Raw genomic sequence first — 24306 nt, forward strand, 5'->3', positions numbered from 1 at the left:
CATGTTTATTGTTACTCTAAGCCCATCTTCACTACTTACAGATATTTCTGAAAGACTAAAAAGCAATGCTGTCCGAGTACTCATAAAGTACGCTTTTCTTCCCTTTTTAGAAACAGACGCTGATGCAGCATGTGCTGCGCTGCGACTATGAGGCATGTCGGCAGTACCTGGTGAACCTTGAGCAAGCCTTCCTTCTGGATCAGGGCAGCCAGGCCCTCGGAGCCCTTCTGGGCCACCGATGTGATGGAAACCGCAACATCCTCCATGCTGCTGTTTCTGTCTGCTTCCCAGTTAGCAACAAAGAGACCAAAGAGGAGGAAGGTGAGCGAGCATGTCATAGAGTGTCTGTGAGTTATGGCTTGGGAGTATTGGCTTAATAATTAAATATTAGCTGAAGAGTAGCTCCTTTGTTGCAGTAATTTGCTAGTTATTAGTGTGACCCACTTGAAAACGTTTATAAAGCATTAAATGAAAGAAATTGTGAAAGAAAGCACACTATTCCACCACATGGAATCTGCTCACATGCATCAGTTTAGTTGCTTGCTTCCTGACTCTCTGCTGAATGACTGTTTTATTTCAGAAGCTGAAAGGTCAGAGAGAAACACATTTGCAGAGCGTCTGTCCGCTGTGGAGGCGATTGCCAATGCCATCTCAGTCGTCTCAAGCAACAGTTCTGGAAATAGGACAGGCTCCTCCAGTAGCAGAGGGTAAATCACAAGTGAAATTGTTTTTGTGCTGCAGAAAATATCTAAGAAAGTACACTTAAAAATATATAAGTGTACAATAGAGGAGGAATATGTACATTTTCAGGAAGAGTGTTTTCTAAATGCAGTGCATTTTATTTTGTGTGTTGTCACTAGGCTTCGTCTGAGGGAGATGATGCGAAGGTCTCTTAGAGCAGCTGGTCTTGGTCGCCATGAATCTGGCCCATCATCTAGTGACCATCAGGACCCTGTGTCCCCACCCATTGCTCCACCAAGTTGGGTCCCTGACCCCCCACCCATGGACCCTGGTGAGTGCCTCTTCACAACATTTAGAGTTAGTTGATTACCTCTGCGTGTTGTTCAGTGTCCTATAATGTCACCACACCAAAGAAACAATTAAACGTAGATATGCCTTTACAATGTATTTTGTTAAATGTGTGATCTCGCACACCAGGGGGAAATCTAATAGCAAAATATTATAGAATTGCATCAATTTGCCATTTACCTTGCAATAATCAAAGCCGATGGTGTGATTAACCCTCTGAGGTCTATAGTGTAATTGACCGTTTTGGACCACTTTTGGTTGTACCTTTATACTTCATCTTAAAAACAGTTTACCTTGCCTCGTTTGGTGTCATTCTTTTCAGCACAACCTCACATGTGTGACTTTACAGTTGCTTTTTCAGTTTGACATACTGCATTAACACACTGGACCTAAAACCACACTAAAAACATAAAATCCGAGTAGGACAAACATATACATCAGGCATTTTTTGTACCTCCATTTACAAAACTATCAGGCATCACAAAAAGTAATGTCTAAACATCATAAATCATCACTACATAGACTGTATATAACGTCACTCCTTTGCAACCATTGCCAAAATCATAGTGTGAGTTATTTATAATAAGTCTAATCTTACTTGATCTATCAACACAATTTAAAAACTGGTGTTTATGGTTTGAAGTTAGCACTTTCTGCACAAGTTGAAACTGAAACTTGGTGAGACTGCGTCTTGCTGCTACATCGTTTTAAATTGGCCATGCGATAACCTGCCACATTGTGTGATTTCCTCTTGTCACAAGCCCACCCACACCAGTGCAACCTTTTGTGTGTGTGATATTTTGGAGGCAGCTTTACACATCTGTATTGTAAAGTCTGTGTGCAACTATTAAATTTAACTTTCCCCTCTCATCAACAGATGGTGACATCGATTTCATTTTAGCACCAGCTGTGGGTTCACTCACCACAGCCTCCACTGGTACAAGCCAGGGACCCAGCACCTCCACCATACCAGGTAAATAGCATCGTTCTCTGCTACTTTTTAATAACACAGGATGAAGTAGTTGTTTTATTTGTGTGTGGTGTTGCTGTGTCTTTTCTTGACTAATTGCTTGTTTATTCTCCATATATGACCAGGACCGTCCACTGAGCCTTCTGTGGTTGAGTCTAAAGACAGGAAGGCCAATGCCCACCTCATCCTGAAGCTGATGTGCGACAGTGTTGTCCTTAGGCCACATCTACGGGAGCTGCTCTCTGCAAAGTAGGATTCTTCATTATTATATTTCTTCTTTTGTCCCTTTTGTTTATTTGCTTATCCATATAAAGTGCTCATGTATAATGTTTTTGTTTGACAGGGATGCCCGCGGGATGACCCCGTTCATGTTGGCTGTCAGTGGGCGAGCCTACCCAGCAGCCATCACTGTCCTTGAGGCTGCACAGAAAATGGCCAAGGGTAAGCGAACCAGTTAGCTTTCTGCTTTTTGCTGTGATTTGGTTTGTCATTTAAAGCTGAATTGTCTCACTGACCTGCTTTTAAATACTTGGTACTATAAATATGTACACACACAATGCATCTGTTGCAATGTGGTCCTGACTGCAAGAGAATGGGGCTTTTAATTTAAGGTTTATGTTGCCAATCAGCTACTGTCTGTGAATACATTCAGTAGCATACTTTTGGTGACTGATGTAATTTTAAAGGGTTAGGTAAGAGCTGGAACATTGGAGGTTATCCATGAGTTATGTGAATCCTGACCTATTTTGCTGCCCTGCTTCCAGCAGCTAACTATCATGTTGTAACTGGCACTCCCCCTTTTCCATATTTTTCTTTTGTTCCTCAAATGTCTCCAACATAGTGGGTGACCCAGGCATTGCAGAGAAGGAGGATGCAGATTCTGTATTCATGGAAATGATTTGCCCCTCGGGGACCAACCCAGATGATTCTCCCCTATATGTTCTCTGCTGTAATGACACCTGCAGTTTCACTTGGACTGGAGCAGAGCACATTAACCAGGTCAGTCCTAGAGGATATCATTACACTGAAATAGAAGTATCGTGTTTAAAAGTTAATATGTCAGATTTTGGCAGTGTTTATTTGTTAAGCCCTTTCACATTTAATGTTCCACTTGAAGCTGCCGCGCTGACATTTTTCATGTCACTGACTTTGTCCTTAGGATATCTTCGAGTGTCGAACATGTGGCCTACTGGAGTCCCTCTGCTGCTGTACTGAGTGTGCGAGGGTGTGTCATAAAGGACATGACTGCAAGTGAGTCCTAGTTTTAAGTTCGACTTTAGTTTTCATGGCATCAGTGGTTCTTAGTATTGCTTATGATCACTGGTATTTCAAACTGTGTGATTAAAGACGTGTTACTGCCGCTCTTTTCCAGGCTGAAGAGGACCTCTCCTACAGCATATTGCGACTGTTGGGAGAAATGCAAGTGTAAAACACTGATAGCTGGCCAGAAGGCTGCTCGTTTAGACCTGCTGTACAGGTTACTCACAACCACAAACCTGGTCACCACACCAAACAGCAGGTAAGACTCCTATACACTCTGTACTGCACTTAATTTTCTCCAATTCACTCAGACTAGTGTTCTGTTCTTTTCTTTTCTTCTTTAATGTCCTTTTATTCTAAACCATTAGCAGGTAAATTTTGACTTTTCAGTCTAAATCTGTGTAAAGTTATTATATTGTTAATATTCTACGATACCAGAAATATGGATTATGTTGTACCAGTGAGGTAAAGATGATATATCACTCTGGTTATTGTTTTCCATCTGCAGGGGAGAGCATATATTACTGTTCCTGGTCCAGACTGTTGCCAGGCAGAGTGTTGAGCACTGTCAGTACAGACCACCTCGCATCAGAGAAGACAGGAACCGCAAGGCTGCTAATGCAGAAGGTAGCTTCACTTTCATTCTCTCATTTACCCACCTTAGTAAGAATCGGTGGAAACTGACAGTTGATCATTATTTTTGACTGTAGTCTAGCTTACCGCTTGATATTATTTGCCAAATACACTTGTTCTGTTATTCTACCAGACTCTGATATGCCTGACCACGACCTAGAACCTCCCCGCTTTGCTCAGCTGGCTCTGGAGAGGGTCCTGCAGGACTGGAACGCCCTCAAGTCCATGATCATGTTTGGTTCTCAGGAGAATAAAGACCCGTAAGTATTACAGCAGTGTTGCTTCTGGCGGTAGTAAGAAATGGCATGTATTAAACTCAACATCAGTGTGTCCCTATTAGAAACCATGTCCCACATACACACTATTAACAAACCTGTTCGTATCTATACCATATTTAAATGACGTTTAAAACATTAGCAAAAACTGTTCACAAGAGTCAACCTGATTTAATGGATTAGCAAAACCCCAAACCTGACTGTCGTGTAGTTACAGCTTCATGTTAAATTACACTTAAAAACACAATATCAGTCGGTTCCACAGAGTCTGTTAAGCAGATTGGTGTGCTGTAACGGCTAATAATTAGACGTGTGTGTTTCTTTGAATCTTCTAGACTTAGTGCCAGCAGCAGAATTGCCCACCTCCTGCCTGAAGAGCAGGTCTACTTGAATCAGCAGAGTGGCACCATTCGCCTTGACTGTTTCACACACTGCCTCATTGTCAAGTGTGCTCCTGACATCACCGTAAGCCCAATTATGTTTTTTTTTTTTCCTTTTGCGTGTACACAGTGTCAAATCATATCTGCTTTCCTAACTAAAAATTGATGGTTTTCAATATGTGTCTTTCTCCTCTTCTAGTTCATAGACACGTTACTGGGTACTCTGGTGAAGGAGCTGCAGAACAAGTACACTCCTGGCCGGAGAGAGGAGGCAGTCAATGTTACTAGGAGGTTCCTGCGCTCTGTGGCCCGGGTGTTTGTCATTCTCAGCGTGGAAATGGCCTCATCCAAGAAGAAAAAGTAAGAACACAGCTTGCAGATTATTAATTTGTTAGTAAAACCAATGTTTCAAGGAAAAAAATAAATTAATACACCGGCCCAATCTTAACACACTGCCACTCAATATCCCAATAGTTCAATGTGTTTTTCTGAACTGATTTGAATACTGAGTTTTGTTGTGTTTTTTCCCTCACACAGTAACTTCATCCCTCAGCCCATTGGGAAATGCCGGCGCGTTTTCCAGGCTCTGCTCCCCTACGCCGTGGAGGAGCTGTGTAATGTGGCAGAGTCACTCATTGTACCAGTGCGAATGGGCATCGCAAGGCCTACTGCTCCTTTCACTTTGGCCAGCACCAGCATCGATGCTGTCCAGGGCAGCGAGGAGCTTTTCTCTGTTGAACCGTTGCCTCCGAGACCCTCACCTGACCAGTCCAGCAGGTCGGTTGGATTTAATCTAATCCGTCGGCGTAAAGTAGTGACTGATTCAGTGGAGTTTTTGATTGTGTGATATGACTCTGGCCTTGTGTTTTGATATTTTTCCAGCTCCAGTCAGACAGCTGCTTCTTATATCATCAGGAACCCCCAGCCTCGGCGCAGCAGCCAGTCTCAGCCTGTCAGAGGAAGAGATGAGGAGCAGGATGACATTGTATCAGCAGATGTGGAAGAGGTGGGGAGCCTCATTATAAAGTCATTAAGGCTGTAATGAACTTTGGATCCAAGTTATTCAGTGCATGTTGATGGCAGAGTTTGAGTTTCAGAGTCAGCCCACACTGTTATTTACGTACTGATATTTTGATGTATATTGTTGTTTCTGCTTCTGTGTTTTGCCTACTCTGTAATTTCACTCTGTTGGGATCTGATTATAATGTGTTTGTCTTTCAGGTGGAAGTTGTAGAGGGAGTAGCAGGGGAGGAAGACCATCACGACGATCAGGAGGAACAGGGAGAGGAAAATGCCGAGGCAGAGGGTCAGCATGACGAGCACGATGAGGATGGTGAGCACACGTCATAATTCCTGTTTAGCTAGTGACATAGAAGTTGAACACATAGCTGTTGAAGTATTAATCCCTGGTCACGAGTGAGTAAGATGTCATGTTTTTGTCTCTGAATTTTTAGGAAGTGACATGGAGTTGGATCTTTTGGCAGCAGCCGAAACTGAGAGTGACAGTGAGAGTAACCACAGCAATCAGGATAATGCTAGTGGCCGCAGGAGTGTTGTTACAGCAGCCACCGCTGGCTCTGAAGCAGGTTGGTCAACAGCTTTAGATTTAAGAAGAGCTTTTCGTTTAAACCCCCTTATTTAATGAATGACTTCCATCAGTTTAGTGAGTAAAGTACTGTTCCTTTTGTGAAAGTGCTTATTCACTTTCTTTAAATGAAAGCTTTCTGTCCTTTTTTTTTTTTTTTTGTATGGCTCCAACTGCTTATTAAAAAGAAATTGCATTCCTGTCTTGCTGCACTTTTCCTTTGAGTTACAGCCTTATTCAGTCCTCGCAGAGTCACTAGTGCTTAATAACAGTCAGCATTTTGGATTGTGGGGATTTATATGTGGAGAGCTAATGATAAAGCAGACAAAATGGTCCCTGGCTGAATTCCCGATTTATTTCATTTGCAGGCAGTAGGGTGTCCTTGGCATTTCCTATTTTTGGTATGAGCTCCTCTTTATTTCAATGCATATACAGATGTCAGGGCAAGAGTGAATTTGCAAAGTGCATACACAGTTTCCTGCTGAGAGTTCCTTCAGTTCGTCCCCTTCTCCCATTTCACTGTTATTGTGTCTGTCATTTTTAACTGATGCTGTCCCTCATAAGTGTAGTCTTGTTGGTCTTTCACCCGAATAACAAACTAATCAACTTCAAGCTTTTCCAAACGGTGTGGCGTTTTTATCCTCGGCCATCTAAAATGTGTTTTCCTACTAATGACGCTGTTTAGTTTCCTCGTGTTCTGACAACTGAGACATTACCGTGTTTCCTCTGTAATTACATTTTTTAATCTGATAAAACATAATTGAGCCCTTTAGCACAAGTTGATCAGCAGAGAATCCAGCTGTTGTTTTGACTTGATGCCTCAGTTTTTCCACTGTCATATTAGTGTTGTTTTGCCTTGTAGTGGTGTGATAAACTAACCCGCACTCCTGCCTTGATAAATCTGTTATGAGAGCAAAAAGAAAGGGAAGAAGGTGATTGCGCAAACTGTTAAACTTGTCTCCTTGTGTCTTCTTTCTGTCTTCTCCTCTAAAGGTGCCAGCAGTGTCCCTGCCTTCTTTTCAGAGGATGACTCCCAGTCTAACGACTCCAGTGACTCAGACAGCAGCAGCAGTCAGAGCGACGATGTCGACCAGGAGACATTCCTTTTGGATGAACCGCTGGAACGGACAACTAGCGCTTCACATGCTAACAGTGCAGCCCAGGCTCCTCGCTCCATGCAGTGGGCTGTTAGAAACACCCCCAGCCAAAGGGCAACTGGGAACGCCCCCTCCAGCTCCTCAACACCAGCTGGTCAGTAAAACACCTATCTGCTGAAAATGTCAACATCTGCTTCCAGATTAGAGTCTCAGAAACGGTATTTATCTGCTGCACCGGTTATAATCTTTGTCTTTTTCCACAGCAAGCTCCACAGGCCTGATATACATTGACCCTACCAACCTGCGTCGTTCAAGTGCAATCAGCTCGAGTGCTGCGGCGGCAGCAGCAGCTCTGGAGGCCAGCAACTCCAGCAGCTACCTGACATCTGCCAGTAGTCTTGCCCGCGCCTACAGCATTGTCATCAGGCAGATCTCAGACCTCATGAGTCTGATTCCCAAGTATAACCATCTTGTCTACTCCCAGTATCCTGCTGCTGTAAAGCTCACCTACCAGGATGCAGTTAATCTGCAGGTAAATTAGATAAGAACTATATTCCACTGATTAAACTTCACACTGTTTGTATTATACACCTGTGAAAGCAGACAATGATGACACTAGAACATGGTCATTAACTATGACCATTATTGAATTGCACGTGTAAAAACATAATCTAAATTGAGGTCGTTGCACCACCACACCCATCCAATACACTTAAAATACCCAGTATGTGGGATGTAGTGACATCTAGTGGTGAGGTGGCAGATTACAACCAGCTGAATATCCCTCACCTCACCCTGTAGGAGAACTGCAGGCATTTGGTTTGTTTGTTCAGGGCCACTATTTAAACATTGTGGTGCAGTATGGGAAACTCTTTGGATGAGGAACTTATGTAGATTTAAATGGCTTTTTTTAGGGTGCAACATACAGCAAGTCTTACTTTGCTCGCGCTTATACAATAATGACAACACAATCAGAAATATTACAATCCATTTTTGCTAGTGGATCACCCATATATCATACGTACTGCACAAAATAGGAATACTGCACCTTAAGAATAAAAGTATTACATCTGGCAATTCCCATCCATTTTGTTATTTTCTCATCTCATTCGTGAAATCAATACGAGCACTAAATGCGTAATTGTGTGAGTAAAGAGTGAAATTTTTGTTGCATGATCCAGAACTATGTTGAAGAAAAGCTGATCCCTACCTGGAACTGGATGGTGTCCATCATGGATTCTACTGAGGCTCAGCTGCGATATGGTTCTGCTCTATCATCTGCTGGAGACCCCGGTCACCCCAGTCACCCACTCCATGCCTCTCAGCACTCGGCTCGCAGGGAACGCATGACTGCCCGGGAGGAGGCCAGCCTCCGCACTCTGGAAGGACGCAGGTATACTTTTGCCGAAAAACGATTTTCAGAAATCACGAAGTGCCAACTCTCTACAGTTTAATTTGAATCCAAAGTAGTTTGCTTCACGCAGTCACAGGTTTTATATTTGTTTCAGGAGAGCAGCCACACTCTTGACAGCTCGTCAAGGCATGATGTCGGCACGGGGCGACTTCCTGAACTACGCCTTGTCCCTGATGCGTTCCCACAATGATGAGCATTCGGATGTGCTTCCTGTGCTGGACGTATGCTCACTGAAACACGTGGCCTACGTTTTCCAGGCTCTTATCTATTGGATTAAGGCCATGAACCAGCAAACCACCCTGGACACCCCACAGATGGATAGAAAGAGGTAAAGGCAAAAACGAGGGAAAAATCCTGCCTTCATCTTAAAAACCTTATAGTTTGATACAAATGTGCTCGACCTGCATCACTACTGAGTAATTCTTTGAATACATAGAATTATTTTTAACAGTTAACCTGTTTAATTTGTAGAAATCGAGAGATTTTGGAACTGGGTTTGGACAACGAGGATTCTGAGCATGAGAATGACGAGGACACCAATCAGAGTAAGCCAGATGACTAATATTAAATAAAAGTCAGCATGTACTAAATATGAAATAACTGCTTGGTTGTTTTAATGTTTGTATTAAGAGCTGCTTTGTTTCTTTTTCACCCCAGGTTCAACTCTGCAGGACAAGGATGAGGACACGGTTCCGGCTGAGACCGGTCAGAACCACCCGTTCTTCCGCCGCTCTGACTCTATGACCTTCTTGGGCTGTATCCCACCAAACCCTTTTGATGTTCCTCTGGCTGAGGCCATTCCACTGGCTGACCAGCCCCACCTCCTGCAGGTCAGATTTACTGCTCTATTTATCTGTGAAAAGACTTAAAGAGCAAAAATGCCACTTAAATGTATTTGCACCTCTCAGAAGTTTCTGTATCAGCAGATTTCACGCAAATCCTGAAAGTGTACAAAGGGAACCCAATCAGTGAAAATTACCCTCCACTGTCAGTGGTCGTCCAACAAAGATCACTCTAAAAGCAAGACGCACAATAAGCATAACGTCTAAGCAACTACTCACATTGTGTAATGTTCATGAATCCACCATCAAGAGAACACTGAACAGCCATGGTGTGCGTGGCAAGGAAAAAAAGCCACTGCTCTCCTAAAAGAACATTTCTGCCCGCCTTCATTTTGCTATAATAATGTAGAAGACTGCTGGGAAAATATTTTGTGGACAGATGAGAACAAAGTAGAGTTGTTTGGTTTAAATGAGAGGCTCATGTCTGGAGACAAAAAAAAAAAAACCTACAAATTAATTCCAGCATCAGAACCTCATCCCATCCATGAAACATGGGGGTGGTGATGTGCTTGTCTGGGCCTGTTTTGAAGCATCTGGGCCAGGATGGTTTGCCATCATTGATGGACCAATGAATTCTAAAACGTGGTCATGCAGCAAGGAAATGGTGAAAGAACAAATTATTATACATACATTATTGTTTTGGAGAGGACAAGTCAAAGTCTGTGTTGTGGAAGGACCTGATGCAAACAGTTCATGTGAGGAAACCCACAAACATCTCAGAACTGAAGCGGTTCTGTACTGAGGAATGGGCTTAAACTCTTCCAAGCTGCTGTAGACAACTAATCAGTAGTTAACGGAGACATTTAGTTGCTGTTATTGTTGCACAAGAGGGTCACACAAGATACTCAAAACAAGGGATCACATATATAACTCACAAATCTATATAAATGATTCATTTTCTTGAAATAATAAGTGCATAAATGCAGTATTTAATTTTTATCTGTTTTATTTGATTCTTTTCAGGACTTGTGTGAAAATCTGCTGATCTTACCGTTAATTGCCGTACTATTATGCGTTTCAACTCAGTTTTACTCTTTTTTTCAACAGCCTAATGCCAGAAAGGAGGATCTGTTCGGCCGTCCGTCTCAGGGCTTGTACTCTTCCTCTTACATGGCAACCAAAGGCCTGGCTGAGGCAAGCATGGACAGGAACTGCCTGGAGGTAAACATGGGCTCTCTACCCTCCCCCTCTCAGGTATACCACCCCTCTTCACTGGACAGACACGCTGGCAGTTGTGTTCTAATATCCATGCATAATACTGAAGGCACTGCACTTTTAAATAGAAATATATAAAACTATCCAGTATTCATTGTTTCCTCTTCTTCTATTCAAGAAATAATGGATATGTAGGGTAGTGCGTTTGGGTGCACAGTCATTAAAGTGTGGATATTGGAACATATTCTGTATTCTGTGTTCCATTTACATATTTCCATTCAGTCATCATCACACTGCCATCATCTTAAGACATGTACGCGTTCACATTACTGAAGTGCAACCGTTCTTGATCAGGTCCTGCCGACTAAGATGTCTTACTCGGCAAATCTGAAGAATGTGATGAGCATGGAAACTGGCCAGAGGAGCAGTGAGAACCAGTCACTGGCAGAGCAGGAGATGGAGGTTTCCAAACCGGGCCCTTCGCCACATGACCTCGCTGCCCAGCTGAAGAGCAGCCTACTTGCTGAGATCGGCCTCACTGAGAGTGATGGTCCTCCTCTCCCATCGTTCAGGTAACCACCAGTTAATGCCTTCTGTGTGGCTCAGGTTCCAGCTGAAATTTAAATGTAATGAAAGTTGATTGGAATGTTTATGCCATAGATTAGTTTATTAAAACCTCCTTGGTTTTGTCTTTATATGTTAATAAACTTGTTTTTATTATATTTGACATAATGCTGTCTTCCCAGACCTCACTGCAGCTTCATGGGGATGATGATTTCACATGACATGCTGCTAGGCCGCTGGCGTCTGTCACTGGAACTTTTTGGCCGTGTCTTCATGGAGGATGTCGGAGCTGAGCCTGGATCTGTAAGTTTTTATTTTTAAATGCGTCGACACTAAGTAGGTGAATACAAAGAAATATTAAGACAGTAAGATTTAATATTTTGTGTCAACTTAACAAAATCGTATGGCTCATTTGTTGGCAAACACCTGGCTTGACATTTACATGCATACCCCAGTACAATGGAGGAACATGTACAAACATATCACTCCCTATATGTTACTGCTTTTTCTGTTAGTATATGCTCATACTGCAAAAAAAACATTGTGTCAGGTAGAAACCTGAAAGTGCCAGGAATGGTGTTCGTGTTGTTAAAGCCTGATAAACTGAACCACACAGACCTGAAAACAAAACGCTGCTCTGCTAGTATATAATGTCTCCTAATCATCTGATTCATTGTTATTATGAAGATTTAACAATCATCTAAATTCTTAATTTCTAATTTTCCCCAGATTCTCACAGAGCTGGGTGGCTTTGAGGTGAAAGAATCCAAGTTCCGTCGCGAGATGGAGAAATTGAGGAACCTGCAGTCCCGTGACCTGGCCCTGGAAGTGGACCGTGATAGAGACCAGTTAATACAGCAGACCATGCGTCAGCTTAACACGCACTTTGGCAGGCGTTGCACAACCACGCCCATGGCTGTACACCGGGTGAAGGTTACCTTCAAAGATGAGCCCGGCGAGGGCAGCGGCGTGGCCCGGAGCTTCTACACGGCCATCGCCCTGGCCCTTCTCTCCAACGATAAGCTGCCCAACCTGGACTGTGTTCAGAGTGTCAGCAAGGGCATGCAGGCCAGCAGTACGTGTCATCACGATTACAATTCAAGTATGACAATATATAGAAACTACTGCATACTGTATTATGGAACTGGATTTCATTGTTACATTACTTTTTATGATGCTCAGTGCAATTATTATAACAGTTACATTAAAGTAACATTATAAACAAAAAACATTTGTTCTCTATTATTTGCATTTGCAGATCTAATGCAGCGTCTGAGGAACAGAGACCGGGAAAGAGAGAGGAGAAGTGGAGGGCTTCGAGCAGGATCTCGGAGAGACCGAGACAGGTACGCTAAATATATTCCCATTTTTATATCCAAAAAGGTTCAAGGTTTTTAATTATTTGTCTGTCCAGTGAGTCTGACACTGATGATAACTTGTTTACACATCTGTTACAGGGATTCAAGGAGGCAGCTGTCCATAGACACGAGGCCTTTCAGGCCTTCATCAGAGGGAAATCCCAGTGATGAGCCTGACCCTCTGCCTGCAAACAGACAAGCCCTGGGTGAAAGGCTCTATCCACGAGTTCATGCAATGCAGCCGGTAATAAAGCCATCAGCATATTAAACAGAACATATTAAAAACAGGTCAGCATTAGTTTGCATGGTCACACCACAAGAGGAAGGAACTCTCAGAATTTGGAGACCACTTGACTTTTTCTGCGTCACTGTCATCAGGCGACATCAGTTTTCAAATGAGTCAGCGGATATAGAGTACTTTTGTTACTGGTTTTCTACATCTACATTTGCTTCCCAGCTTTTTTTTTTTTTTTTTAAACTTCTTTAAAACGAAATGGTTGATTGGGTTGTGATAAGGTTTGCATTTTCTTGAAATTCCTTCCTGTCTGGATTTATTTCATTGTCCACACTGAGACCGTCTGTGTTCGTCTTCTCAGGCGTTCGCCAGTAAAATCACGGGCATGTTGCTGGAGCTGTCTCCTGCCCAGCTGCTGCTGCTGCTGGCTAGCGAGGATTCTCTCAGAGCCAGAGTAGAAGAGGCTATGGAGCTTCTCATTGCACATGGAAGGTAAAATAACATCACATGGACATAAAAGTATAAACACAGCAACAGGTGTCTCTGTCATTGAAGTGCTACCCCAGCTTGTATATAACCTTCATCATGTAAAAAGTATTATATTCATATATTGTTTCTCACTGCCTTTTTACATACTAACTGTGTGCTCTGGTGTTTGTCTCCCTAAGGGAAAATGGTGCAGACAGTATACTGGACCTGGGTCTACCCGAGGCTCCAGAGAAAGCACAAGTAAACTAAATAGAATATTTGTTTTTTACTTACACACAACGTGGCTCATCATGACAGCTGTTTTGCTCAACCGTACTCCCTTCCTCTCTCTCGTAATATTGTAGCAGCAGGAGAACCGTAAGCGCCATGGTTCAACACGCAGTGTGGTTGACATGGAACTGGACGACCCAGATGATGGGGACGACAACGCTCCTCTCTTCTACCAGCCTGGCAAACGAGGCTTCTACTCCCCTCGACCTGGCAAAAATACAGAGGCCAGACTCAACTGCTTCCGTAACATTGGCAGGTAATGAATTACAAATGATCACTACATTTAATTTGGTCAAATAAAAAAAAAAAAAATTGAGTTGAACAAATTTTGCTGTCTTTACAGAATACTGGGGTTATGTCTGCTGCAAAATGAACTCTGTCCAATCACATTGAACAGACATGTCATTAAAGTGCTGCTTGGTCGGAAGGTAAGAGTTTTACAGTCTATGTTTGCATCTACAGTTGGGACCTTCAACATGGCGGTTGGTCCCTTCCCAATAAAATTGCTACACATACTAAGGATCTTTGTCACTGCAGGTGAACTGGCACGACTTTGCGTTCTTCGACCCAGTCATGTATGAGAGCCTGCGGCAGCTCATCCGCCATTCACAGGCTGGTGAAGCAGAGGCAGTTTTTGCTGCCATGGACCTGGCCTTCGCCATCGACCTCTGTAAAGAGGAAGGGGCTGGACAGGTAATGGACTGTTGTCAATAATGTGTTTAACTCATGTTGTTTAGATTGAAAATGCACTTAAAGATTGACAGTGACGGGCTTTCTAGCTAAGGAAAAGCAGTAGAGACTGAACTATAGATTTATAAAATGGATTTGTGGTACAACTAAACACCAATTTCAACAGAAATCATGATGCCCATATACTTCATACATTAATTTACATCTGTGGTACTATATTGATGCCGTTTTGCTCCTTTTTTTTAGGTGGAGCTTCTGTCTGGTGGGGTCAACATGCCAGTTACTCCCCTCAACGTGTACGAGTATGTGAGGAAGTACGCAGAGCACAGGATGCTGGTGGTGGCCGAGCAACCTCTGCATGTAAGTAAAACATGAACTGTGAGTTTTGTTGATGTCTTGTCAGTCATCAAAATGTGCGTTCACACCCGATGTGACTTGTGTCTCTTAAAGGCAATGAGGAAGGGTTTGCTGGATGTACTGCCTAAGAACTCCCTAGAGGATTTGACAGCTGAGGACTTCAGGCTGCTGGTCAACGGATGCGGAGAAGTCAATGTCCAGATGCTCATTAGCTTCACCTCATTCAACGATGAATCAGGTATTTTGTGCTGCCTGGATCGTCTCTGCTCTTCTTGTATCCATCCATTTCTTAGATATACTGTTTTATATTATACTGTATTACACTGAACAAACACTTGGTTCATCCAATAGGTGAAAATGCAGACAAACTACTCCAGTTTAAACGCTGGTTTTGGTCCATAGTGGAGAAGATGAGTATGACTGAGAGGCAAGATCTGGTAAGTCCATTCTCATCATGATTGCCTTTTAATCGAAGACTGACATGTACTTTTAGCAATTCAGTGTCTGTTGATTTATTGAAGCCTTTCCATGGTCCTAAATCCCAAAAAGATTTGGACTTTCCTAAAGTCAAATACTGTGATCATTAATGTGACTCATTATTTATCTTCCCCTCAGGTGTACTTCTGGACCTCCAGTCCATCTCTGCCAGCCAGCGAGGAGGGCTTCCAACCGATGCCCTCAATCACCATCCGGCCTCCAGACGACCAGCACCTCCCCACAGCCAATACCTGCATCTCACGTCTCTACGTGCCACTCTACTCTTCTAAACAGATACTCAAACAGAAACTCCTGCTAGCCATTAAGACCAAGAATTTTGGTTTTGTGTAGAGGTTCAACAGAAGAGTTTAAAAAGAAAAAAAAAAAGTAAAAAAAGAAAAACATGTTTACTGTTGTGTAATATTTACCTAGCTCCATTTTTGTAGATTATTTTTTGTCTAAACAATTTTATGAAATTCGACATACTGTCGCTATCTCCCCAGGCGGTAATATTTGTTTGTGTTGTGAACACAAACGGCTTGTTATTTTTATTTCAATTTTTATTGTTTTTTGTTTTTTTTCTCTTGTGTTAATGAAGAAGAGGTATACGGTCCAGAACATTCCTGCATTGGCACTGTAAAATGTAAAGCCCACAGCTCTGCTCCATTGGCTTAAACCTTTGCTTCCCAGGAATTTGGTTTGACAGAAAGCTGTCTGCCGAAAACCCAGCCAAAGATGACAGCAGTAGAAATATTTAAAAGAACAGAAGACACACTGTGATTATAAGTTTTTTTCCTTCCCTAGAAAAGTACTATCACTGACAGTTCACTGCTGCCTTTGTGGAAAGTCCTTTTTTTTCTTGTACAGGGGGAGTAGGGAATTTCAAAATAAACTTGGATGCAAATAAATTGTCGTGATTTTATTTAATTATATCTTGTTCCATACCTTAACAAAAGTGGGGAATTAACGTTAAATTAGTGTGAAAGGATCCTGCTTTCCTGTAACAATTTTGCCCCAGTTAATGGAAATCCACAATTTTATGTATGCTTTCCTTGAATTAAAAAAATGCCCATTCTGATATCCAAATACTGTAATTTACGTACCTGGAATGATAATTTAACCTTAAATCAATGCCAGTCCTTTTCTAGTTTACTTGGGAATAATATATTATTAGTAGTAGCAGTCATTTTCAGTATTTGCTCTGAATTTTGGAGCAGGTTTTTCTCTTGTCGCGTTTTATAAATCAGGACTTGAAAGCGAAAAACAAAAAAACCATGACCGACTTTACAGCACTGGAAATATCTTTTTAAACGGAGAGTTTTAGCCAATCAGCATGAGCGAAGTGGTAGCCCCGCCCATTTCATTGGAGCTGTCATCGCACTGTCCCGTTTATGTTGCCTCCAGTGGTTTTGTGAAAAGAATATTTTTAGGGGAACCACTTTTTTTTTTAGTTGGAAAAGCCTCTTAAAGTGTCACACAACACATTATTTATGGGTATTAAACATCTGTCATAAACTTGTGGGAAATGTAATGCAACAAATGCAGGCATATAACGGCACAACTCTGCTATATCTCGACAACAGTTCTCATTTCCAGTTTGACACATAAAAGACATATAATATGCATTCAAAACAGCAGCAACAATGTAAAGAAATTGTTTTGTTTAAATTATCTCTTTTTTTTGAGTCGCATTCACACGTTACTACAATTATTACATTACTAGAATACAACAAACTCCGGCGATTTACAACCCGGAAGCTCCAGTTTACTACCGCCCTGAACGCAACGCTTCTCCACCAGTCAAAAAGAGCCATATGAGGTGAACCTGCCACGCTCGCGGTCACAGATGCATTGTGGTGGTCAGTTAACGGTGGCATATCCTATGATGAAATCCGTTAGCTTGCTGCCTAGTTAGCCACGGGGCGTTTAGAACATTTAGAAAGGCTAGCTGACTGTCTGGCTTGGCCGATGTTGCAGGTGGATGAATTTGTTGTTTTCCATCATGTCGAAATCGTTCCGTTATTTTTAGCTAGCACTGCATGCTAGCGCAGCTAATAACGGTAAGCAAAGCGTGACTAATCGGTCTGTTTGAAAAGCAGCACAAATGGAGCAGTGGCAGGACGCGGCCTCTCAGCAGGTCAAGCTGCTTACAAGTCGCCTGAATGAACTGTTGTCCAAAGGCCTGGAGTTTCTGCGCTCCGAGCTCGGCGTGGATTTGGGACTGAAGCCTGAGCTTATTCCGCCATGGATGATCCTCTTAGCGGCATGTACTGGGCTGGTGCTGATGGTCGCTCTGTGGGCCTCAGTCTGCCGGGGTCTTTTCAAGAAGCGTCCTGTTGTTAGCGCCGTGGACGACGGGATTGAAGTAAAACGAGCCGCCGGTAAACCTGTCAAAGTCGAGGAGCCGAAGAAAAAGAAGAAGAAGGCAGAGAAGGCACGTAAATGAAACCAGCCCGATGGCCGTTAGCGAGCAGCTAGCATGGCTAGTTGTCAAGCTAACGCTAACGTGACAGTTGAGTCTCATGTCACGGCTAAAACTGTAGCTAGCTTCAGGCTAGTTTTTCCCCCCACCTGGCTATTCTAACCTTGTGTGGTTTAATTTGTTTTAAACGCTTGGTAGTAACATAGCTGAAAACGTTTTCGTGACGCTCTTCGCTTTATCTTAACGTGTCCTTTCCAGAAAGCTCAGCCAAACGGGAGAGCAGTCGCTGAGCCACAGGAGGAAGCCATAGTATCGGAGGAGATAGTGCCACATCACCAGACGCCCCCACCAGAAATCAAGGCTGAAAAGACTGTAGAGGTAATTTTAAAACGTGCACATGTCTCGCAACAAGACACGATGTTGAGTCTTGAACACCGCACTCTGTAGGTTAGGATGGATGTTTTCTGGTCGTGTTTGAATTATTAAATTATGATCTAGATCAGTTAGATAGATATGTTTTTTTTTTTTTTACATATCACATCATTAATTTTATCTTTTATTAAGAAGCATGGAGGAAAGAAACGCCACGTTTTCTCCCCTGGAGCAATGGTGTAACAGACTGTAGGTGTTTGGTTACAGTATTCCACTTGCAGATGCAGCAGAAGCTAGGGGTTGCCCCCTGGCTTATTAGGAGGGAGTGTACAGCCTTTCATCTAATGCCATCTTCTGAAGACAACAGAATAACCCTAATGGCGTTCTTGAAGGCGCCACAGTCGGAAAATGTGACTACGCACACATTAGACGAGAGAATTAGTGCTTAACAAAAATTCCATGTAACAGATTTAGAGAGTCTTGAACAGTGGATGTAGTTTCACTTATAAATAGACGGGGCCTGAGCCTGCTGATGTGATTGACTGTTCATGGGTCAGTCAGCATGGGGGTCACATGTCCAGTTGCTGTTCTTGTCCGTGAAATCGTATGTGCTGCGTAGTATTTGCTTTCCTCTGTGCCATTAAGCTACAAACCTTGTTTTTTTTAGAATACGTATTTCCTGTCTTAATTCATGTCCCGTGTTACTTCAGGTGAAGAAGTCCAAGAAGAAGGCAAAACAGGCTGCTAAGGAGATCAAGACGGTGACTGCTGATGGCAAAGAACCAGAAGAAGGTGAAACATTATGAGTGGCGATCGAGTAATAACCAGAAGGGATCTTGTTATTTGAGATGGCCTGTTTTCATTTACGCGTATCTTATTTAGTCAGCATATGCACTAATTAGGCCAATAAACCACAATGGGATTAATTAACTTTTATACTAATTTTCACATAATTTTAATGTGGCCTTGGTTAAAAACACTAGACATACCACCTGAGAACGGCACCAGCCGGAGACTAAGTTCTTAGCAAAAATACTAAATCTATTCTTTCATTCTCCCTAATCCATACCATATTTCCTCACTAATCTCATAATAAACCCTTGCAGTATTTTGCAACTAATTCCACACTGCACTCACTGTTACATTTCAGGCACATGGGAAACTAAGGTCAGCAACAAGGAGAAACGTGAGCAACGCAAGAAAGACAAGAGTTCCAGCGATGGCTCGGCCAGTCCTGGAGGAGGGGACACACCTGTCAGTGCTCCCCGAGAGCAGCCCAAGGCCTCTGCTGCACCTGCTAACCAGAAGAAGAAAAAAGGTGATACATAAAACTATTTTTTTTTTTTTTTAAAGAAGACATGGGGTGGTTCTCTTGTCTACATTTGTCTGCAAAGGTGCAGAGGGTTAGCACTTTGTGTAAACAGCTTAATTTGGCATCTAGAGAGAGACATTTCTATCTGTTCTTTCTGTATGCGTTGTTATTGCCCTCCGTTGGTCTCTTATGACAGGACTGACTATAAATAAAAGCATTATGGGATTTGAATTGAGTCTCAAGTGAGTTATCGCTGAACTGTTGTAACTCAGGTGTTTGTGTGTGTGTGTGTGTGTGTGTGTGTGTGTGTGTGTGTGTGTGTTCTCTTTTCAAAAACATCTCCTCATGGATGGTGCGCCTGGCATTTATTGACCTTTTCTTTCTTCATTCCCAGGAGAGTCCACAAAAGCGAAGACAGAAAAGGTAGAGGCTGTTTCTCAAGGTAATCATCAGAAGAAAATGCTTCACCTCTTGACCGATTAGTAATTCAGAAAGTCAACCCACGCTGTGATATCTCAACTCCAGTATTTTATGTGGTACCTGTCTGGTATGTGTTTATTGTGGCTAAGTATCAATTGTTTCTCTCTCCCTTGATATTAGTCAACAGCAGCGAGGTGGCAGAGGTGGCTGCTGCTGCTGCTGCTGCTGCTGCTGCTGCTGCTGCTGCTGCTGCTGCTGCTGCGACTAACGTGGCAGTCAAGATTCCTGTTCGCACTGTTGCTCCGAAGACGGTCCCCTGGACACAAAGCAGGGAGTCATCGTCACTGTGGAGGGCAGGGATGGATGGTAAAAAAAACTAGTTTCATGTCTGCTACTAAACTGTTTTGCATGTAGTGCTTTAAGGCAGTACATGCATTAGATGGTGTAGATGAAGTTGTATTATTTATATATATATATATATATATATATATATATAAAAAGAAAATGATTTTGTGCCATTTAGACTTCTCTGTTAAGGTACAGTAAGAGCCATCCAGTCACTGACATCCATTCATTTGCTGGTGCTTCGTCTGTGTTGCCAGCCCCTCATCTTACTGACTCTCAGCTATGGTAACAAATGACACAATGACTCACTGCCTCTGCTTTAAAGCCTGTCAAGGAGGAAATGTTCAAAACACCAAAATGCGAACAGTTCTCAGTCCGAACTTTCCTCTATCTCTGAAACGCTTCAGTGTAAAATGACAGGTTTTATTGTGTTCGTTATTAGTGTCCTTGTTTTATAACTTCGTGACAGAATACAATAGCTGCCTTTGAATCACATCATTCACATCTGTGTTGGTAGAGGAACCGAACTCTTTGAAAAGACATGCGATTGGCCCGTTTACTGAAGCCTGTAAACGAAGTGAAGAGGATGTGTAGAGGTCTAGTCTTTATGTTGTTCCCCGAACACTGATGTCTGATGATGTCTGCAATGTATGTTTCAGAGTCGTGGACTGTGATTGACAGGGCGATGCCTTCAGCGGACCTAAATTTGGTGTCTTTAACTGGACTTGGTGGTGTTGGTAGTGCTGGTAGGTGTCTGTGAAAGGTGTCCTTTACTAGTAGACTGCGCAGTTACTCAAAGCATCTCTCGTGCCGGTATAATGTCTTTACCGTTGTTATTTTTCTGAAGAGCCCCAGCCTGTGAGTGACCTACCGTGGCTCAGTAAACCCAGAGTGGATGACGAGTGGTCTGGACTGAGTAAGCATCGTTTATTGGTTTACATCCATTGCTCTGTTTAGCTTCAGTCTAACATAACGAGTAGATGTTGGCTAACGGTTTTCGTTGTTCTCAGATGGTAGCTCAGTTGACCCCAGCTCTGACTGGAACGCCCCCTCTGAAGCCTGGGGCAACTATGAAGAGCCCAACTCTCAGCCTCCTCCCACTGAACAACAGCCTCTCGCTGAGCCGGCCAAGGTTAATCTGTTGACGGGAGCTGCAGTAAGTGTGTCCAGACTTGGGAGAAAAATAAAAACTCTGGGCCTGCTGCTCGTAGTAGTAATTAACACATTAACTGAATACACATAGGCTTTTTTATAGTTGTTGTGTTGCTCTTAAAGAATTTTACAACCCCTACAAATCCACCACCATAGAGATCAGTAAGAGTGCCAACTGTGTTGCTGTATACAGACTTAATTACTTCATTAAAATGTTGGTGTTGCTACCTGCGGGTCATTATGTTACCACTAGGTGGTGCCAAAGTAAGACATTACTGAGTCTCGCACATGTTGGATTTAAATGCCTAACCTTTCCTTCATCCCATTGGAAGCAATTACTGCTAATTTTCCTCCTGCTTTCTTTGATTTAATGTGTTATCCATGTGGGTTAACAGGAGGATGATGAGGACGAGAAGGACAAAGGAGACAATGCTGCTGATGGAGCAGCTAAAACCAAGAAGAAGAAAAAGAAGAAGAAGAAGGCTGCCGAAGAGGGAGGAACCGCTGGCCAGGTAACACACCAAACATTTGGAAGATAAAACTTGTGAATTTTTTTTCCCCTATTAGATAAATTATTATTGGGATTTTATTTTTTTTAGTAAAACTAAAAAAAGTCTTCTTTACAGGTGATACAGGAGAGTAGAACACAATATTGCCCAATATTGTTTTTGTAGCTTGCTTTCTGTGTTTTCCAAATTTGAGATTAAATTTAACCAGTCCGTGTAATGTATCCTCTTGTCTTTGTGTCCTGTGAAGGGCGAGGAGCCAGAGAAGGAGCCGGCCCCTGCAGCGCCAGCGAAGAAACAGCCGCCACCTGTTCAGGAGAATGCTGCTGCCATCCAGCCTGTCAAAGCAGCTGCTGCTGAGGTCAGTCGAGCTAATAAGGCAAGAAGCGACGCGCCAGATAATCTGAAAGCGTTACTCTTCACAGAAGTGCTGTAGCCTGTCATGTCAAACATTTAACAGTCTACGTTATTCCAGTCTTGCAGTTGGATGTGCAGCTGATTTGTTACTTGTTTTCCTTTCACAACAGGTGAGAGCAGAGCGGCCTGTGAAGGACAACAAATCCCAGAAACCCCCTGTCACACAAGTGCCACAGAAGCCAACTGATGGAGAGCCCACTGCCAAGCAGAACAACGTTCCTGCTCCACCACAACAAAGTAAGAACATTAGACTGATGGATATTTGGACATTACTTCAGACTACAAAATGCACTTAAATGTATGTTAAGACTGGGCATTTTGGAGAGGAAATGTAGATTTATCCCTTTCTTAAAAAAACAAAACAAAAAACAAATATAACTTTATAAACTTTCCTTTATCTCTGCTTAGCCGCAGGCATCATTATTGTTATTTACGCTTAACTGGGTGTAAATTTGTCAGACTTTCCTAAAGGCAGGACTCGGCTCATTTCATTCACATTTTCTGATCCGAAGTTGATTTAAATGTGTTTTTGTTATTTCATGAGTCTCTCAGCAGTGTCCCCAAACTGATGTGGTGTGGTCATCTGCTGTGATATCTTGACATGTTTTAGAGCTGCAGGACTAATCCCTCGCTGCCTTTTGTCGTTTCCACAGAAAACCCTGAGGAGAGCCAAGCGCCCAAACCAGCAAAGAAGAAGAAGGCGAGAAGAGAGACATGAGACAGTCCACTCTGCAGACCTTTGTATGCAAAAGACTCCATATCCTGTTTATGCAACACCTTTTGTGACAAGAACTTTGAACTAAGGTCTTCATGATGGACTTAAAACCTGTCTGGAAAAACGAAACGGCTTTTGTACACATCTCGTGTCAGTTGGTGGCTCATTCAAAACTGAAACTTGATGCAGTGCAATCCTAAATCATGCGGTGTTAATGATTTCTAAGTATGCATTTGATACTCTGATTCTGTCTTCTAATTCCACTGAATCAAAATAACTGATTGAAGGAGATGTATTGTAGTAATTAGACATGTAGGAAATACTGAACATGTTTAGAGATGTGTCTTCGTGGTGGCTAACGAATGAGTTTACCATGTAGAGAATGAAAATGGTTGATGTGCGTCTCGTCACTCAACACTGGGCCATAAAGCTGAACTGGCCTTTGCTTTGTAGTCTTTTAATTTGCTCTGATATCCGTGAGCTGCGATGGTACGGTTCGGGTGATGTCTACTTCACGTCAGTGGTTCGGGTTCAATATTTGTGACCTTAATGAGACACTTAATGAGGCATTCGTTCAACGCAGAAAAGGGAATCAAGTCCGCTCCGTGTTTTTTGCATTTTGAACATTTCATCCTCTCTGTCCATCTGGTGTGTCCCCTTGTCTCGTGTTGTGTCGGGACAACAGTTTCACTCGCTGTTCTTACTGTCTGTGACCGCTTCATGGCTCGGAAGCCTCTGACCGTAGATGTACCATTGCAGTGTCATAACCTCTTAATGATTTTCAACCTGTGGGTGATTGAAAAGTCTTCAGAACCTTTTATAAACCCCGTTTGTAATAAAAGAAAAGCTTAAGCCATATGTAAAAAGACTAAATAAAGGCCAGTTTTTCTATATTCTTCATCTTTTTATTTGAACAAGTTGATATCTGTGCTGTCCCTCACAGGATCATAAAGCCGAAGCCTCAGGCCTGCTGGTTAACCTTTAAAAAAAAAAAAAATTCTACAGGAAGCCTGAACAAAAAAATGGATTAATGAAATGCCATTACGATCAACACCTTTTCCCTGTAATGCTACAACACTGTTTAAAGACGCGGCCTGTAAATTCCAGATTAAGTATTTATATTTAGCCACCGCCTTATAACTTTCTCGAAATGTCGCGTTGCATCATCGGATTTGATCCTATCTAGTCGGTCACACACTGGTGTGTGTTTACCAGCAGCAGGACACTAAATGCGCCCTTGCCGCTGCTTCAAAGTGGCAGAAATTACCACACTATAACCGGAAGATGGAGGATTTGCCTTCAAAATAATAGCATGATGTCAAACTGCAGTTGGGCTTTTTGTTGTGTACAAGGAGAAGAAGCTGTCTAAATTCTTAATTTGAAATGTTACATTACTTTTTAATCTATATTCTTACCTCTGTAGCTGATTTATTAACCATTGCTTGTTGAAGACTACCCAATATGATATGTCAATAAATTCATAATTAATGGAGCTACTTATTTAATCACTTTTTCTGTCATGGAAGTTCCACCTTTATAAAAAAATAAATTATATAGAAAATATT

At 42.5% G+C, this 24306-nt stretch overlaps 2 protein-coding genes across 6 annotated transcripts in view; both read left to right on the forward strand.

The window, feature by feature from the left end:
• ubr5 (ubiquitin protein ligase E3 component n-recognin 5) overlaps nucleotides 1–15988 on the forward strand; it is a 28958-nt gene extending 12970 nt beyond the window's left edge. For 2 of the 5 annotated variants that reach the window (XM_084556879.1, XM_084556880.1), the window contains exons 21-58: nucleotides 111–321; nucleotides 581–707; nucleotides 861–1012; nucleotides 1907–2002; nucleotides 2125–2248; nucleotides 2343–2440; nucleotides 2841–2998; nucleotides 3159–3250; nucleotides 3372–3518; nucleotides 3768–3886; nucleotides 4026–4152; nucleotides 4503–4632; nucleotides 4747–4907; nucleotides 5085–5324; nucleotides 5430–5553; nucleotides 5769–5880; nucleotides 6002–6133; nucleotides 7126–7383; nucleotides 7493–7761; nucleotides 8411–8622; nucleotides 8738–8971; nucleotides 9115–9188; nucleotides 9301–9473; nucleotides 10533–10679; nucleotides 10995–11212; nucleotides 11387–11507; nucleotides 11934–12306; nucleotides 12463–12550; nucleotides 12662–12806; nucleotides 13159–13289; nucleotides 13466–13526; nucleotides 13631–13812; nucleotides 13900–13984; nucleotides 14094–14249; nucleotides 14493–14606; nucleotides 14697–14841; nucleotides 14955–15040; nucleotides 15219–15988. In XM_084556879.1, coding sequence (XP_084413005.1) covers nucleotides 111–321; nucleotides 581–707; nucleotides 861–1012; nucleotides 1907–2002; nucleotides 2125–2248; nucleotides 2343–2440; nucleotides 2841–2998; nucleotides 3159–3250; nucleotides 3372–3518; nucleotides 3768–3886; nucleotides 4026–4152; nucleotides 4503–4632; nucleotides 4747–4907; nucleotides 5085–5324; nucleotides 5430–5553; nucleotides 5769–5880; nucleotides 6002–6133; nucleotides 7126–7383; nucleotides 7493–7761; nucleotides 8411–8622; nucleotides 8738–8971; nucleotides 9115–9188; nucleotides 9301–9473; nucleotides 10533–10679; nucleotides 10995–11212; nucleotides 11387–11507; nucleotides 11934–12306; nucleotides 12463–12550; nucleotides 12662–12806; nucleotides 13159–13289; nucleotides 13466–13526; nucleotides 13631–13812; nucleotides 13900–13984; nucleotides 14094–14249; nucleotides 14493–14606; nucleotides 14697–14841; nucleotides 14955–15040; nucleotides 15219–15431 — 5835 coding nt within the window. In that variant the 3' untranslated portion in view covers nucleotides 15432–15988. The remainder of the gene's footprint in view (nucleotides 1–110; nucleotides 322–580; nucleotides 708–860; nucleotides 1013–1906; nucleotides 2003–2124; nucleotides 2249–2342; nucleotides 2441–2840; nucleotides 2999–3158; nucleotides 3251–3371; nucleotides 3519–3767; nucleotides 3887–4025; nucleotides 4153–4502; nucleotides 4633–4746; nucleotides 4908–5084; nucleotides 5325–5429; nucleotides 5554–5768; nucleotides 5881–6001; nucleotides 6134–7125; nucleotides 7384–7492; nucleotides 7762–8410; nucleotides 8623–8737; nucleotides 8972–9114; nucleotides 9189–9300; nucleotides 9474–10532; nucleotides 10680–10994; nucleotides 11213–11386; nucleotides 11508–11933; nucleotides 12307–12462; nucleotides 12551–12661; nucleotides 12807–13158; nucleotides 13290–13465; nucleotides 13527–13630; nucleotides 13813–13899; nucleotides 13985–14093; nucleotides 14250–14492; nucleotides 14607–14696; nucleotides 14842–14954; nucleotides 15041–15218) is intronic. The other 3 variants (XM_084556882.1, XM_084556883.1, XM_084556881.1) reach the window with 3 other exon arrangements.
• Nucleotides 15989–16412: 424 nt separating this feature from the next.
• LOC311497043 (protein LYRIC-like) lies at nucleotides 16413–24233 on the forward strand. Its single transcript, XM_084557142.1, has 13 exons — nucleotides 16413–17514; nucleotides 17761–17880; nucleotides 18585–18666; nucleotides 19025–19192; nucleotides 19581–19628; nucleotides 19787–19972; nucleotides 20611–20697; nucleotides 20799–20867; nucleotides 20962–21107; nucleotides 21499–21615; nucleotides 21860–21970; nucleotides 22137–22263; nucleotides 22680–24233. The coding sequence occupies exons 1-13, from the start codon at nucleotides 17185–17187 to the stop codon at nucleotides 22742–22744; spliced, it is 1656 nt and encodes a 551-aa protein (XP_084413268.1). The 5' UTR covers nucleotides 16413–17184; the 3' UTR covers nucleotides 22745–24233.
• The last annotated feature ends 73 nt before the right edge of the window (nucleotides 24234–24306 follow it).

This window comes from Chelon labrosus (genome assembly GCF_963514085.1).
Source record: "Chelon labrosus genome assembly, chromosome: 12".
NCBI classification, from domain to species: Eukaryota; Metazoa; Chordata; class Actinopteri; order Mugiliformes; family Mugilidae; genus Chelon; species Chelon labrosus.